The following is a 15,000-nucleotide window of genomic DNA, read 5'->3' on the forward strand; positions in this document are numbered from 1 at the left end:
TCCTTAAGTAAAGATAAACCACTGCATTTACCGTCACTAAAAATAATGCTAGCCCTTACACTAATTTAACTATAAAAAATTGCGATAAAACATGTCTTAAAAAAATTTTAAGATTAAAAAATTGCTAAAAAAGCGATGATGTTTCGACGTTAACTGAACATCATTTTCAAGTCAAAATAAGTTAGTGAGTTTTGGTCTATAAATACTAAAAAAATAATAGCTGATTAAAAGCTGTAACGTGAGAAAAAAGTAAATAATAATTAAAAATATTAAACAAAAAGTTTCGCTCATATGGAGTCCGTCTGGGTATTTAAATTGGGCTTAAGATTCTTGAAGAGCAATTTTCAAATATTAATATTTTTAATTATTATTTACTTTTTTCTCACGTTACAGCTTTTAATAAGCTTTAGTTTTTTTAGCATTTATAGACCGAAACTCACTAACATATTTTGACTTGATAATCTTTTTAATCTTAAAATGATTTTAAGAAATGTTCTATCGCAATTTTTTATGGTTACCGTAAATGCTTTTCAAAATCACTTCTTGTATCTTACCTTATCAATATTTTGCTATAAACTTGAAGGGACACTTAGTGTTAGATCTTATTATGCACATTTCTGGATGTAAGTGCTGGAATTTGTAGAAACAAACCTGCTCCAAAGAAAGAGTAGACCAGAACGTCCCTACCATCAGCTATTTTGTCGTCCCAGTCTTTAATAGTCTAAAGTTAAACAGAAGGGCAAGACAGACCATTCACCCTCACATTTATACAGAAGAGAAGGAACTACAATGATAGACAAAACCGTTAGGAAGGTCAGCACTTTTGACGTCTTCATTGCTTCTCTCCCCTCTCCCCTATTCAATGTTGTGCAAAACTGAATGGTTTTAGTGGGAAATTGTTAGGGGGGAGGGGGGCTATATAAGAGAAGGTGAAACTATTTCTTTTGCGCTTTAACAGGAGCGGGTTGAAGTACAGCTCTGCAGGTGCGGTTCATTTAGTTTACATAACCTTCCCAACTACTTTTGTCTATGATTGTAGCTTCATCACCAGTTACCGAAAATAAGCTATTGGTATTAAATAAATGCCCAGAGCGTCTATTAAATGTCAGGTGTTGCAGGGGGACTGTGTCATGAATAAGCTCAGCATTCCTTAGGGAGGGGAATTTACTGTCTGCCATTACTACTGAAACAAGTTTAAAACATACACGCTCATGGTTTAAGAATAAAATAAACCCTCTGACACCTGAAACGCACTAGTACACCCCAAGTTAACAAGTAAATTGTCTGGCATTAGACAGAGTAAAATCTGTCATGTCTCACTCCCAGGGTGCTCTGAATACCGCACGAACAAACACTGCATCACCGCAAGAAAAGTAGACAAAACACCAACACAGCAATAGTCCTTGATTTACATGGTCTAAATGACTTTTTGAAAAAGGGAAAAACGTTCAAATATAATCATTTCTTTATGCAGGACAATCAATGTCATAACCTCAACAATTTACCATAACAATAATTATTAAGCCCTTACTGTCGTAACCGTATGGTCCGCATCTAAACTGTGGCTATACTGTTGATGCCTGTTTATCCTTGCTCCCGTTTTTTTTGGTCAAAATAATGTACATGACTGTGAAGAACCGCCAAATGAGCTACAACTGACACAACAGCATCTCGGGGAAGATGCATGTTCAGTAGTTCTGTCCTCAAGGTGTACATGTATGCACATGAAGAATGTGTCGAGTGCCTTTGGCACTCCAAACTAGGGAGGTCTGGGGGCATGCTCCCGCAGAAAATTTTGAAATTTAGGGTCCCGCAAATGCCATTTTCCACTATTTCCAAAGAACATTTCAATAAATAGATGCGAAGGAAAATGCAGTACATGTATGTTAGTTGTTTATTTTACCCATGTGTACAACACGAACAGGAGATTTACAGGCAAAGGGCAAGATGTCGCAAACTCTGTTATAACATCGTTTTGATAACCTTTCCTTGAAAAATAACCGGCAACTGGGAACTGGTGATGAGACTGACACTGAAATCTTTTTTTTAAAAATCCTGGCTACCACTTTCTCAAGTACACATGTGCATATTGCGTAAAGGGCTCTAGGTACGCCCCTGGTACATGTACTTAAAAAAACACAACACATTCGATTACGACTCATGTTGTAAGACTTCTAACATATCTGTCGTATCTTCTCCTTCTCCAGATTTTTGGGATTGGCAGTTTAAAAACACATTAACAATAATAACTTGACTCTATTTGACCATATTTTGTTACAGATTGAAAGCACATATTGAACAAAGGTCAACAAAAGGTCATAATGGAAGGTGTTTTTAATAATTATTGAAGATACAGTTGAATTTTGGTCAAATTTAGTTCTCAAAAGGGTCAAACAAAAAACCACAACACCGCAAATAATTTTGTTTCATCGAACATCATAGATTCAAAAACAAATATCACACACTGCAGGGTTTAATTGAGATCACTGCAACACCCCAAGGTGAGATTTTATTCACCGACAGACCCAACAAAAAAATAAGCAACACCGCAAACCCCAATGTCCCCTTGTTGACAGAGGGGACATACCGGTAGTTTATGACAGAGTCATCCAGTCTGTTCATCAGTATGTGAAGAAATGTTGGCTATCAATATCAGTCATGAGTTAATTTTCAAGGTAATTATTGGACATGGGGACAATATTGGAGGGGTCAAATGCAATCTCTATTTTCGTAATATTATTTTGTCTCCAGCATTATGCAAAACTTGAGCTACATTTTTCTCTTGTATTGGCACCAACATGGCCATCTTAATTTTCATATATGAGTGCAGTCAAAGAATAGAGAACACAGAGAGTTTGCCTGTTACCATCAAAGACTCACAATAGCTATCTTGTAGAACAGATAAGCTGGTTCCAATAGACTCATTGGAAAAAATATCATGACCAGTGACATGTTTTCTTTTCTCATCTGAAAATGTAAGAGAATGCATTACATTCAGATTTTCAAGCCACTACACTACGGCTATTAGGACTGTTTGAGGAAATGAAGACAAATAAACTAATAATTAATAATTAATTAATAACTAATAATTAATAACAAACCATGGACCCAAACCCTAAAAACCCAAACAGCTGTGTCCTATTGGTTTTCACCCACATGATACACAGCCATGTTTGTCAACAAAAACAAAAGGAAACATTTGCATAATATTAGAGTTCAATTCCCATAGGATTGGGTTGAGACACAAACATGGCCGCCGTTTTGTTGCTTAGGTGCACAAACATGGCGGTTTCACAAAACTTTTGACAGGCGATTTGCGAAGTTCGTTGTGAATTTCATAAGTTTGCTTCGAACTTGAGAACTTCAATACGTAACTGTCAATCAAATGGCGAACTTCGAAACGAACTTGGGAATTTCGCGCCGAGCTTCGTGGGAATGAGCACTGAACACTCATCACAAAAATGCATTGTCCGCGCAAGCTGCTAAATATTGGTAAAGTATATTTTCATTTTCAAGAGTCAGTGATTCCTGTGGAATAACGCTGAATTTCTTGAAAGATTATAAACCAAAATCTTGCGTTACGCTGCGGCTGCATGCAGGTGACGGGACATTTCGGGCAAACATTGGAACGTTATTCTTTACTACTTTGTTTTGGATTGCTGGGGTGGTACATGTAGTTTTACAACACTCTATATAATTATTCACATCATTCAGCACGCGCTGACCGAGTGATATTTCTTCATTTGTTGTCTTCGATATTCCCCCTGCGAACGAAAAGATCAACAATTTTGGCAATGGTTTTTTGGGAAGTCTCATTTCCTGTCCTATTTGAGATGGTCCTTTCCATTCTAACCAGCTTTCAATAATTTTCTGCCGAACAAAACTTGGAATTGCCTTTCCTTGCACGGTGAAGGCACTCATTTCAAAACAACAACCGAGAGCAATGGTGAAATTACTTCCCCACATTCCCACGAAGTTCGGCTTGAAATTCCCAAGTTCGTTTCAAAGTTTGCCATTTGATTGACAGTTACGTATTGAAATTCCCAAGTTTGAAGCGAACTTATGAAATTTACAACGAACTTCGCAAATCGCCTGTCAAAAGTTTTGTGAAATGCACTATAATATAATCCCAAAGACACAAATACCTTGGTTGCTTTTTTATGCTCTAACGTTACAGCAAATTTGCTTTTCATATAAATTATTCATGGCAGAAGAGAACAAGAAAACAATACATCCACTTACAGCAAGCCAGCCCAGTGTACTCCAAAACAGCTGCAATGGCACACCAACACTAACAGTAACAATTGCTTCACCTGACATCTTTGACACTTTTGTGATTACCAAGACAAACAAACTAACCTGTGTTTTTGAAAATCATTAGGTCACATCTGTATAATCATTAGTGTAAATAAATTATTAATTAATAAATTAGAATAAAGCATAATTTTAATCTAATACAATGTGACTACATGAATGAAATAAAAAGATGATGCATTATCTGGAGCTAACCAAAACCTCAAGGTTTGCGCCACTACGTTATTTACGTTGTACTCAGGGGTTGTTAGCGGCTGCACAGGCTTGTCTGTTCGTCTGTTCCTCGTGCTCGAGTTTTGCTTCTAGTTGTCATTTATCAAACCTTCGAGTTAACACAGTGTTTCCTCTTTATTGGCGTGGTGGCAGCGGTGGGATACGAACCCACGCCCCCCAGTTTAGAGCTCCTCAACTTGTCCCCTGAGGGAGGACCTGTGTCTGACGTCACTCTCGCCCTAGCCACGGCAAACACAAACTCCCGCATCCGGCGTGATGGCCTCTCGGCGCGGGAGGTCTGGACTCAACATGACCAGCTAACTGGCGAACAGCTTCCCATAGTTGACAGACACCTTATCCTTAGTCAGAATTAATCCCGCCAGCAGAAATCACGCATCCAGCGCAAAGTCTAAGGCTCGTGGCTGTATCAACCGACCCTCAGCTGCTGTCTCTGTCGGCGACTTAGTTTTCTTGAAAGGTGACCGAGACAAATTGAAAGCCCGTGAGAAATACCTTGTGGTCTGCATTCGTGAGGACCTCTATTGCGAGCTCCGGAAGTTCACCACCTCCCAGTTTTGCAGCAAACTCTACTTGGTGCCTATGTCTGAATGTTATCCAGTGGCTTTGACAGTTTTAGCTTTGTCCCCGCAGGGCCTCATTCGCGGCCTTCTTAAGCCTTCCCCATTTGACTCTGATAATGACGCTGACCCCGTTAGTCTACCTCCAAGACAGTCCACTGTCCCTGCACCTTCTCCAGTGGTTACTCAGACTCCCTCCTATGAACAACCCACGGATCCACAACCCATGCACGATGTTGACCCCGTTCAGGAACTTCCTCCAGTACCTGCAGCCATCGTCCCACCACCCTGCACCTCATCCTCTTCTCTAGACCGCTCGGTTCTTTCGCGTGCCCCACCCGAGTCTGCTGCTGTTGTTCCTCCCCGGAGGTCTGGCCGTCATCGAAGCGCCCCGTTTTGGCAAAATCAAGACTGGGACTTGAAGTAGTGTGCTCGGCTTTTGCGTTCTTTCTAGTAACACTAGTCCGTGCCCTTTCACCTTCCTGTGGTAATTTTATTTTACTCGCTACATTTAGAAGGACAAATCTAAGGGACCAGAGACTGCACCTGTTGTGCGTATACCAGTTTAGTTTCGGGTTCGCTTTCAGTTTCTTTTTTTTAGGTCAGCCTCTGTAAGCTTCTATATTTAGTCGTTTACTTCTGTGCCTAGGTGCTACGGAGAGTGCTAGGAGGCAACCACGCCACTACGTTATTTACCTTGTACTCAGGGGTTGTTAGCAGCTGCGCAGGCTTGTCTGTTCATCTGTTCCTCGTGCTCGAGTTTTGCTTCTAGTTGCCGTTTATTAAACCTTCGAGTTAACGCAGTGTTTCCTCTTTATTGGCATTGTGTAAAGGTCACATGAGACAGGAGACACTTTATCCTACTTTATCACTGTTTCTAATCATTTACAGATACCATTTCAAAGAATGCTTTTAACCTGATCTGCAGTTACCGGTATGTCGAGAACCTGAGCATTGGTTCCCATTGGGGATTTGAACAGGCACTCCTTCTCCACTTAACAGAGAAATCAAGAGAACCTCTGACCAAAGAAATGTCTCCACTAATTTCTGACAATAAATAATCAATTATTGAAGATATTATTTATGACCTAAGTCATGACCTTAGTGAGTAACGTGAGAAATACATGAAAGATATTGTGCATCAAATGGAAACTCGGAAAAATCCGAGCCCCAGGTGGGATTTGAACCCACGACCCTATGCGATCAAGTCACAGTGCATCTGACTAGATCACGGAAGGTCCTGGGTTCAAATCCAATATAAGGCTAGGATTTTCCCAAGTTTCCATTTGATGCACAAATTATTTAAGGCGTGTGAAAAAGGCCTTTACTGTATATGTTAGGTTGTGAAAGCTTACCGCCAGTTGAAGATCAAATTTTAGAAGGCATGAAAACATCCCTGCATATCGGTACATTCCTGAAAATATGTATATAACCAAGCACATCAGTCATTTTTAAAATGGATGATTCTGAAAAAATGTGTGGCAACTCACTTTGACACATGGATGCCAACTTGAAAACTGAAGAGTTACAGCATTTACCAAAGTTTGTTAATTTTGTCTCCACCCTTAACCCATTGACCCCTGGGAGTGAGACCTAATAGATTTTACTCTGTCTAATGCCAGACCATTTTATGCGTCAACTGGGGGCATCCTGGGGCCCCTGAAGGGTCAGTGGGTTAACCTCCACTAACCCACTGACTCCCCTTTCACAGTCACCCAAGGCAATGACGTATGAGAATCACCTGACTGTGTACAAAATAGAATGGAAATGGCAATTGCCGATCTGTTAGCCAAGGGAGCAGTAAAGAAGGTTGAGCCAGAGGATGACAAGGGCACATCTACGAAAAAGAATCATCTAAAAAAAAACATCCCTGTTATCAATCTCTGGGCCCTCAATTTATTGTTTCCTGGGAGAGGAGTCATTCAAGATGGAGGGCTTGCAGGTAGTGTGGTCCCTAATACAACAAGAGTACTTTATGATAAAACTAGACCTGAAGGACACATGCAAGCAGATATGTCAAGGATTGACCGTTATTAGATGCACACAGATTTTAATAAGTGTATCAGGATCCTTTGCTCTTCTCCGCAACTTCAACGTCACTCATGTTTTGGAATACTAACTTCTTACTAACCGAGCGCGAGGGCCGTACTGGGGAATATAGGCCCAAGGTCGTGGCAGTACATATAAAAACGACCGAGGGCCAATATTCCCCAGTACGGCTCGAGCTAGCTCGGTTAGTAAGTAGTTTATTATATGGCTTTTTAATAACCTTTTGCTTTGTTTTTGCAAATGCCCTACAATTCAGTCACAATTAGCCAATCAGAGCGTACGTTATATCGGCTACAAACACAAGCCATATATTAAAGACAATTAATGTCACAGTGTCCCCCAACTGCTGCTTGTCAAGTGAAGATAAATAGCTGCATTTACCCTAAGCTAAAAATAACACTAACCTTTACATGGAGAGAACTCAAGTGAGGCTATCGCTACTGTGTGCATGTGATGGATGAAGAACCTTCACTGATCCACAGCATCAGCAACACCCAAGGACAGAGAAAAATCTCTGACCCGGGTGGGAATCGAACCCACGACCTCCGGATTAGATCACCGTTGCTCTACCGACTGAGCTACAAGGCCAGACGGGAGCAGGCCATGGGAGTTTGAGGACAAGTTGGCTCGGCCCAAGCCAAGTACTAAGTGCAAGTCAAGTTGTCCTAAGTAGCGTGTATATGTATATATGGAAAGAACTCAAGTGAGGCCATCGCTACTGTGTGCATGTGATGGATGAAGAACCTTCGCTGTTCCACAGCATCAGGAACTTCTTATGCAAAACCCAGGACAGAGAAAAATCTCTGACCCGGGTGGGAATCGTCTTGTAGCTCAGTCGGTAGAGCAACGGTGATCTAATCCGGAGGTCATGGGTTCGATTCCCACCTGGGTCAGAGATTTTTCTCTATCCTTGGGTGTTGCATAAGAAGTTCCTGATGCTGTGGATCAGCGAAGGTTCTTCATCCATCACATGCACACAGTAGCGATGGCCTCACTTGAGTTCTTTCCATATATACATACACACGCTACTTAGGACAACACCCACTTGCACTAACCTTTACCCTTACCTTATTGTTGTAATTAGGTAGCAAAGGCTTAGACTTAATGGGACACTTTGTGTTGGATGTCAAAATTGGGTGTGCAAAACTCGACCTGAAGGATGCATATTATGCTCTTCAAGCAGATATGTCGAGGATTGACCCTTATCAGATGGACCCAAAGGCTTAGACTTAAAGAGACACTTTGTGTTGCATTGGAGGTCAAAATTGGGTGTGCATCTAATTAGGTTCATTTCTGGACATAAGTGTACCATTCTGTATGTCCTCGGCTCCCTGGGCCTTCACAAAAACATTGAAACCAGTGTTGGCAGTCCTGCATTCACTGGGAATTGTTATTGTAATTTACATAGGAAACATGTTACTACTCTATCAACAGAGAAGGGTATTGCAGACAATGTTTGCACAGGTGGTACATTTCCTAGAGGGATTGGGGTTCAGCACGTCATCTTTTTAAGGGCCCAGCTGGACTCCACATCAATGTCACTCTCCCTACCTCAGCCAAAACTAATGAACATGCTAGACACTAGACAACACCTCCTTGCTCAAAGGAGTGTTTCTGTGAATGTCCTGTTCACCCAAGTATAATTTGGAAGGATGAGTCATGCCTGGGAAAGGCTCCCCTGTTGTTAAAGCCCAAGCCTTGGATGCTGGAGTATCCTTGATAGCATAGCACATTCCCGGCATTCAGAATACAGTAGTGGATACAGCGTCCAGGCAGATAGAGACAAGAACAGAACGGACCTTGGACAATAAGATCTTCCAAGCCATCTTTCAGAGGTTTTAAAAACCAGAAGTGGATCTCTTTCCATCCCACTTAAATTATCATTAGTGCCCCAGTATGTTTCGAGATACCTGGACCAAGGAGCACTGGCTGTGGATGCCTTTCTCCATGACTGGAGCAAGTGGACTTGTCTAATCCACCTGTCGTGAGACAGCTATCTTACGAGACCATTCTATTGTTAGAATTAACTTCAGCAGCTAGAGCCCCTGAACTTTCTGCATTGGACTTTGCCTATTCCATCAGGAAGGAGGATTCCTGGGAGTTCTCACTTTCCACATGCATCAAAATGTCCAGGCCTGGTTACCCAGCTCGAAAAAAATTTCTGCCCTCCTTTCCAGAAAATCCCAAGATCTGTGTGGTTTGTACCCTTGCTGCATATGTGGAAAGGACGAGAGACTGAACATAAATCCTCTCAGCTACTCTACTTAATTGTGTCCTTGATTGCTCCACAGAGGGCCATTTCAAGCCAATCTGTCTCTCGAGGGTTGACAAGAGCCTTGTGTATGGCAGGAATTGAATTAGGTTACTCTGGTCATTTAAACTCAAGGAGCCTCAACCTCGGCAGCTGATGCCAGAGGACTGTCTGTTGATCTCATCCTAGAAACTGCAGATTGGGCATCTGTGCAGACCTTCGAGTGCTTTTACCACCAAGAGGCGTCACAGGCTTCTTTCGCAAGACCAGTACTTAACGGTGTAAACAGTTCATGAACAGTCAATAGAGACATTTAGCTACAGGTTTTTTTCAGAATTACCGCAAACCTCAAGATATCACGTGACTTTAGCCTTGCTGTCGCGTTTGACGTTTACGGTTCATGTTTTTATGGCAAGCATCTATTCTAGCGGTAAGTGAAATACGGCAGTTTTTTTACACAAATTAAACTTAACGACCCCATGTTTAAGGCTAATTGGTTCTTGCGGATCTAAGCTCCTTTAATGATAACTTTTTAGGGCTCTGCAATGACATATTTAAGAGTTTTCAGGCATTTTAAGCAACATTGAGATTGAATGGAAAAACAGTTGTGGCGCACGAAAGAGCACGAACATCTTGCTTAATGCTCAGAAACATCCTTACCTCAGACGGCAAACGGCTAACCTCAAACTGCAGTTTGCGGTTGAGACAATAAACCCATAGCTAAAGGTCTCTAATCTTTGCCTTGGACTTCATTCCTATGCATTGTTGAAGTTACAAGTAGATTGCATCACTGTTACTCCCGTGCATGACTGCCTTTGCATGGGCAGTGTCTTATGGTCATTGAACAGTTGTTTTTGGCTTTAGAGTTGCTGTGTTTTGTTACATTACAAGTAGTCGTTCACCTGTATCGGGTTTTACTTTAGTTTAGAACATTTAGTTGTAGAACACCCCTCAAGCCTCACGTGGACTTATTAAAGTTTCTAGTAGTGTTATTCTGCCCTTAACCGTTCACTTGGCAGTACTGCTTTGGAATTTTGCACCAGTATTGCAACTATCGATAGGAGAGGGGTGAAAGAGGAATTAGATTTCCCTGGAGGGTCAGCACTTACCTGACAGGGAGATGTGGTTCTCCAAAACCCCTCATAGACTGATATATGAGGAATACTGGTCCCCAGGCCATTGGAGTGGGTGTCTTCTCCTCCCACCCCTTCTACTGCCAATTGATTCAGCCTTACTCTCCACAACTCAAAGGAAAGGCACATGTGCTTCGATTCTTTTAGATTGTGGTAACCAGGCCACAGCCGCGAGATATTGCACCAGCATTGCTCATATCAGTCTATCAGGGGTTCAGGGAACCACTGTGACATTTCCCTGTCAGGTAAGTGCTGAGAAATCTAATTCCCTTGTTTACTTTTTTCTTTGTGCCAAGTGAATACCTTAGGAAAATGCACCTGCAGCAAGTCATTTTGTAATTACTGATTTTGTTTGACACTTTCATGCCCAGTTCACTCTGGCTCAAATGACAGAATTATGTTTTTCCTCTCAAGAGGAAATTGAACAAGTTAAAGGATGTCATGACAAATTCTACAATGCTGATGACATACGATGTATATTCACAGCAGCTCCCACAGTCTTGAAAGCCAAGTATCCAAAATCTCGAGCAACTCTCCATGCAAAGTATATATTTGGAAGTCCCAGACCTATAATTGCACCAAACCTGCCCTGCAACAGGAAAGACCAGAAAAATAACTTTTTATAGTGAATGTTATCCAACTCAATTGCGAACACTTTCACAGCAGCCAAAAACATTTTATTAAAGCATTAATTTAAAACTAGAAGTAAACTAAATGGACCACAACAGAATTAGACTGCGAGCAGTCCCCTTCATTAATCAGTCAAGCGGCCCGCTTTTCTGAAGCAGTTGTGTCAGTCACACAAATGAATAAAAAGACCGAGGGAGGCTTCGGAAGAGGAGAGAAAGAAGGGACTGCACCCAATGCAGTAACTGACGCCTTCAGAATTTCCCATTGCACCAGCAATGGGAAATTCGGATTGGTCCATTGACAATGCATAGCTGTCAGATTTTCTTGACGAGTTAAAATTACTTCTTGTCAGATTGTGCTTTGATTTTTAGCACCATATGGCTTTTGCGGTAGATTTCGATCATTTATGACTTCAAATGGGGAACATTGAACACAAAAAAGAGCAGAAACTTTCAGTCGAAGCTCCCCTATGATGCTATCAGGCAAGTATGTTATGGCTGTGCCGCTAACTGGCAAGACCATTATTATTTTATGAGAGCTGTGTCTACGGGTGACCGAAATCAAACGCCATCTGATCGTGGTAATCGTTCCTCGTTGCAGCATCACCAAAGACCAAATTCAGCCAACACGATTATCTATGGGTAGTTGCCTTTGAGAAGAAAATGGAACTTGTTAAAGGAAATGGCTTCAAACAAGTATTGAGTGATTATTTTTGCAGAACAAGATCTGTCTTCTCACTTCAGATTTTATGATTGATGAGTCATCCATTCTAAACAAGAATTTGTCCTTGATAGTAGTCGATGAACATCACACCATTGAAACTTGCCAAAACACCATTCAATTTAACATTTATTCTGCAAATCTGGCAAATATCTGAGGCCTCTCCCTGCTTTAGCTTTTCTGCCACACTTTTTAGCGGGCTTCTTTAGAGTGTCGCTCATTAAATTCAAAGTAAATACAGTAGTTTTTCTGTGGTTTCCTTTCCGAATAGTTGATTGAAAACGACATGCACATGGCCTAAAACGTTATTGGTCCTAATTCATTGAGAAGATTAGGACTCAGATTAAGATTAAACGAAGTTTAATCTCAAATCCAACCTTTGTTGGTTTTGGTGCTTCTTTCGCTGTTTCATTACTACTACTACAGTAACTGTACTTAATTGACCGCTCCCCATAGGGGCTTTTCAGGGCCAATGAAACACAATGAAACGACGGGAAAAGAATAACAACAGCAACACCTGTTAAGAATCCCAACTGGCCGGAGGCAAACCAGTTGGCTATTTACAAGTGCAGCTGGGAAGTTGAACCAGGGACTACCAGGATCAAATTCAATGAGTGGTCAGAGCGAGTCTTGAACCCGGGATTCCCGGATTTCAAGGCAAGGGCCCATTGTTTCACTGTTTCGTTGTTTAGTAATATCCCACCGTTACTATAGTTATTTGAGTGTCTATTTACAATAGCAATAAAAAAGGTGTCCAATGATCTGTCATATCACTTTCACTAATTAGATTAGCAGATCTGTTGATTCTGAACCCGTCGGTTACTGCAATGGGTGCAGTCCCTTCTTTCTCTCCTCTTCCCAAGCCTCCCTCGGTCATTTTATTTGTTTGAGTGACAAAATACGACTGCCTCAGAAAAGCGGGCCACTCGACTGATTTATGAAGGAACTGCTTGCAGTCTACAATGGAATCCGCAGAATCACCCATGAAATAATGAGCAGGTGAAGTCACCCTGAACAGCAAAGCAAAAAAAGCAAACACCTTTTGATCATTTTCTACTTAAAAGTCACAATGCAGGATCACCAATGTCAAAAAAGAGGACTTGTAGTCAACAACGAACAAAGGCACACATACAAGTGATTCAACTGTTTAAGGGCCCACAGGCGTATTTTTCGCGCATTGCTAAGGAAGTGGAATGTTACTTCCGGTGACTGACATCATCATATCGTGAGCTGACCAGGAAACCCACTCACAAGCAAAAATCAACGCAATAACTGTTGTTTGCATCAAAGGTTTTTCCTCGCCCTTCCTCGAACTCCGGTTTGAGAAGAAGCTAAATTTCCGGCAGTCTTTAAATTGAATTAATTTTTTTTAATATGGCATGTTTCACCTCCAACTACAGAATATAGCTAAGCATTGATTTTTTCAAATCATCTTTTTGAAAAATTTATGGGTACTTCAGTATCATTTCTCTCCCTAAAAAGAACATTTTTCAAAATAAAAAGAAAACCATGCTTGGCTGGATGCAAAACCGAATACAAATTATGAAACCACCAATTAAAATACCCAAATTGAGTAGCATGTAGACAAATTGAGAGTTTTCTTTTATTGGTCACGTGACCATGGGCATGGCATGATGATGTCATATTTAGGGTCATTGGTTTACAAAAGTTGGAAACTGACCAAAATAATGCCAAGTTCTCTCAAATTAGTTCACTATTACATCCTTAGCAACGCACCCCAAAAAATACGTCATTAGGCCCTTAAGCCAAAGACATCACTCACCCATTTCAAAGCGGTTCTTTTATGGCTATTGACAATAAGGTCAATAACAATGTAAACAAAAATAACTGCAATTCCAATGATGAAAGCATACAATTCAAATTCTCTCTCCCTCAACACTCCATGTATGGCATAAAACAAGCAAAAACCTGCAATCATCCAAGCAGTAAACAAAACAATAACTTTTACAATTATGCTAAGAAATTAAAGCACTTTTTTTAAAAAAGAACAGTGGAGGTACAATGCCTTTCATTAAAGAACTTGTCCAACAAAATTTGATATTCATTGAAAGCTAATATGTTCTTTCCCCGGGATGATGGGGAGGGGGGGGGGGGGGAGTACTTGGGTCACTTTTGCTGGGTATGTGCTGCTAGCCTCTCCAAACCCCTACCCCATCATAGTCTATTCTGTGGCCAATCATAGACCCCATCTTAGTCACTTTTGAGCAAATGTCATTTTCACTATCCCAACTTAGTCACTTTATGATTATGCCTCTACCTTATTAAAGCCTTTTAAGTAGGTCATTAATGAATTCACACATTTCTTAAATTGAATGTACTTTTCACCTAAGTACAAACATTCTGGTACATTTGCTAGCCGTAAATATTTAAAACAACAGCACCAACCATTTTTTAACCCCGGATCTTCCCATTATTAAATCCCTGCTTACTAGAATTTTCTTATCCAAGAAATCCCAAAAATATGCGACCCCATTCTAGTAACTCTACTAAAAATGTAATTGTCAAATGTAATTGTCAAATGTAATAGTCAATCCAGTCGTGAAAATGCGACCCCATCCAGCGGCACATCCCCATTAACCTCTTATAAGGAAGTACCCCCCTCTCCGGTGTTCTTTCCTCTCTGTTGTCTTCATGACACTTACAGCACATTCAGATCAGTAAACACTGATATATGGATAGGAAAATTTCTTTTCCTTCAGAGGCTATTTGACAATAATTGACAACTCTTGAAATAAAAGAAGGATATTGGTCATTGGTTCCTGGTTAACATGGTCATTGAGACAAGAAAACTATACTCAATTCAAATTGAGTTGAAACTCATAAAAAGGAACTTGTGTTGTAAAGTTTCAATCACAAGAAACCTTCAACAACAACAAATTTAGTAGGTACTATAAAGGCATCGTACGTACCAATATTAATGAAGACAATGATAGCAAACGTGTAATCCGGCCAATTTTTTGGTATTTCTACCAGCCTGTCGATGTTTAAAGCAAATGCTACCAGCACATTTATAATGGAAATGGCAAGAAAAATCCATTCAATTGCCTCCAAGCCAGCGAGGGTTTTCACCTGAAAACAAGACACATTTTCT

The 15,000-nt window shown here is 40.7% G+C and overlaps 1 protein-coding gene and 1 non-coding gene across 2 annotated transcripts in view; both read right to left on the reverse strand.

Moving 5' to 3' along the window:
* Positions 1-15,000, reverse strand: part of LOC138011535 (uncharacterized) — a 23,063-nt gene that overhangs the window by 3,552 nt on the left and 4,511 nt on the right. The window contains exons 2-8 of the mRNA XM_068858591.1: positions 14,819-14,978; positions 13,672-13,817; positions 11,010-11,127; positions 6,461-6,519; positions 4,243-4,359; positions 2,881-2,967; positions 652-721 (exon numbers count right to left, since the gene is read on the reverse strand). Of these exons, the coding sequence (XP_068714692.1) occupies positions 652-721; positions 2,881-2,967; positions 4,243-4,359; positions 6,461-6,519; positions 11,010-11,127; positions 13,672-13,817; positions 14,819-14,978 (757 nt within the window). The remainder of the gene's footprint in view (positions 1-651; positions 722-2,880; positions 2,968-4,242; positions 4,360-6,460; positions 6,520-11,009; positions 11,128-13,671; positions 13,818-14,818; positions 14,979-15,000) is intronic.
* Trnar-ucu (transfer RNA arginine (anticodon UCU)) lies at positions 7,670-7,742 on the reverse strand. The gene has a single exon. It is a non-coding gene; the product is annotated as a tRNA-Arg (tRNA).

The sequence above is a fragment of the Montipora foliosa genome, chromosome 7 (genome assembly GCF_036669935.1).
Source record: "Montipora foliosa isolate CH-2021 chromosome 7, ASM3666993v2, whole genome shotgun sequence".
Taxonomy (NCBI): Eukaryota; Metazoa; Cnidaria; class Anthozoa; order Scleractinia; family Acroporidae; genus Montipora; species Montipora foliosa.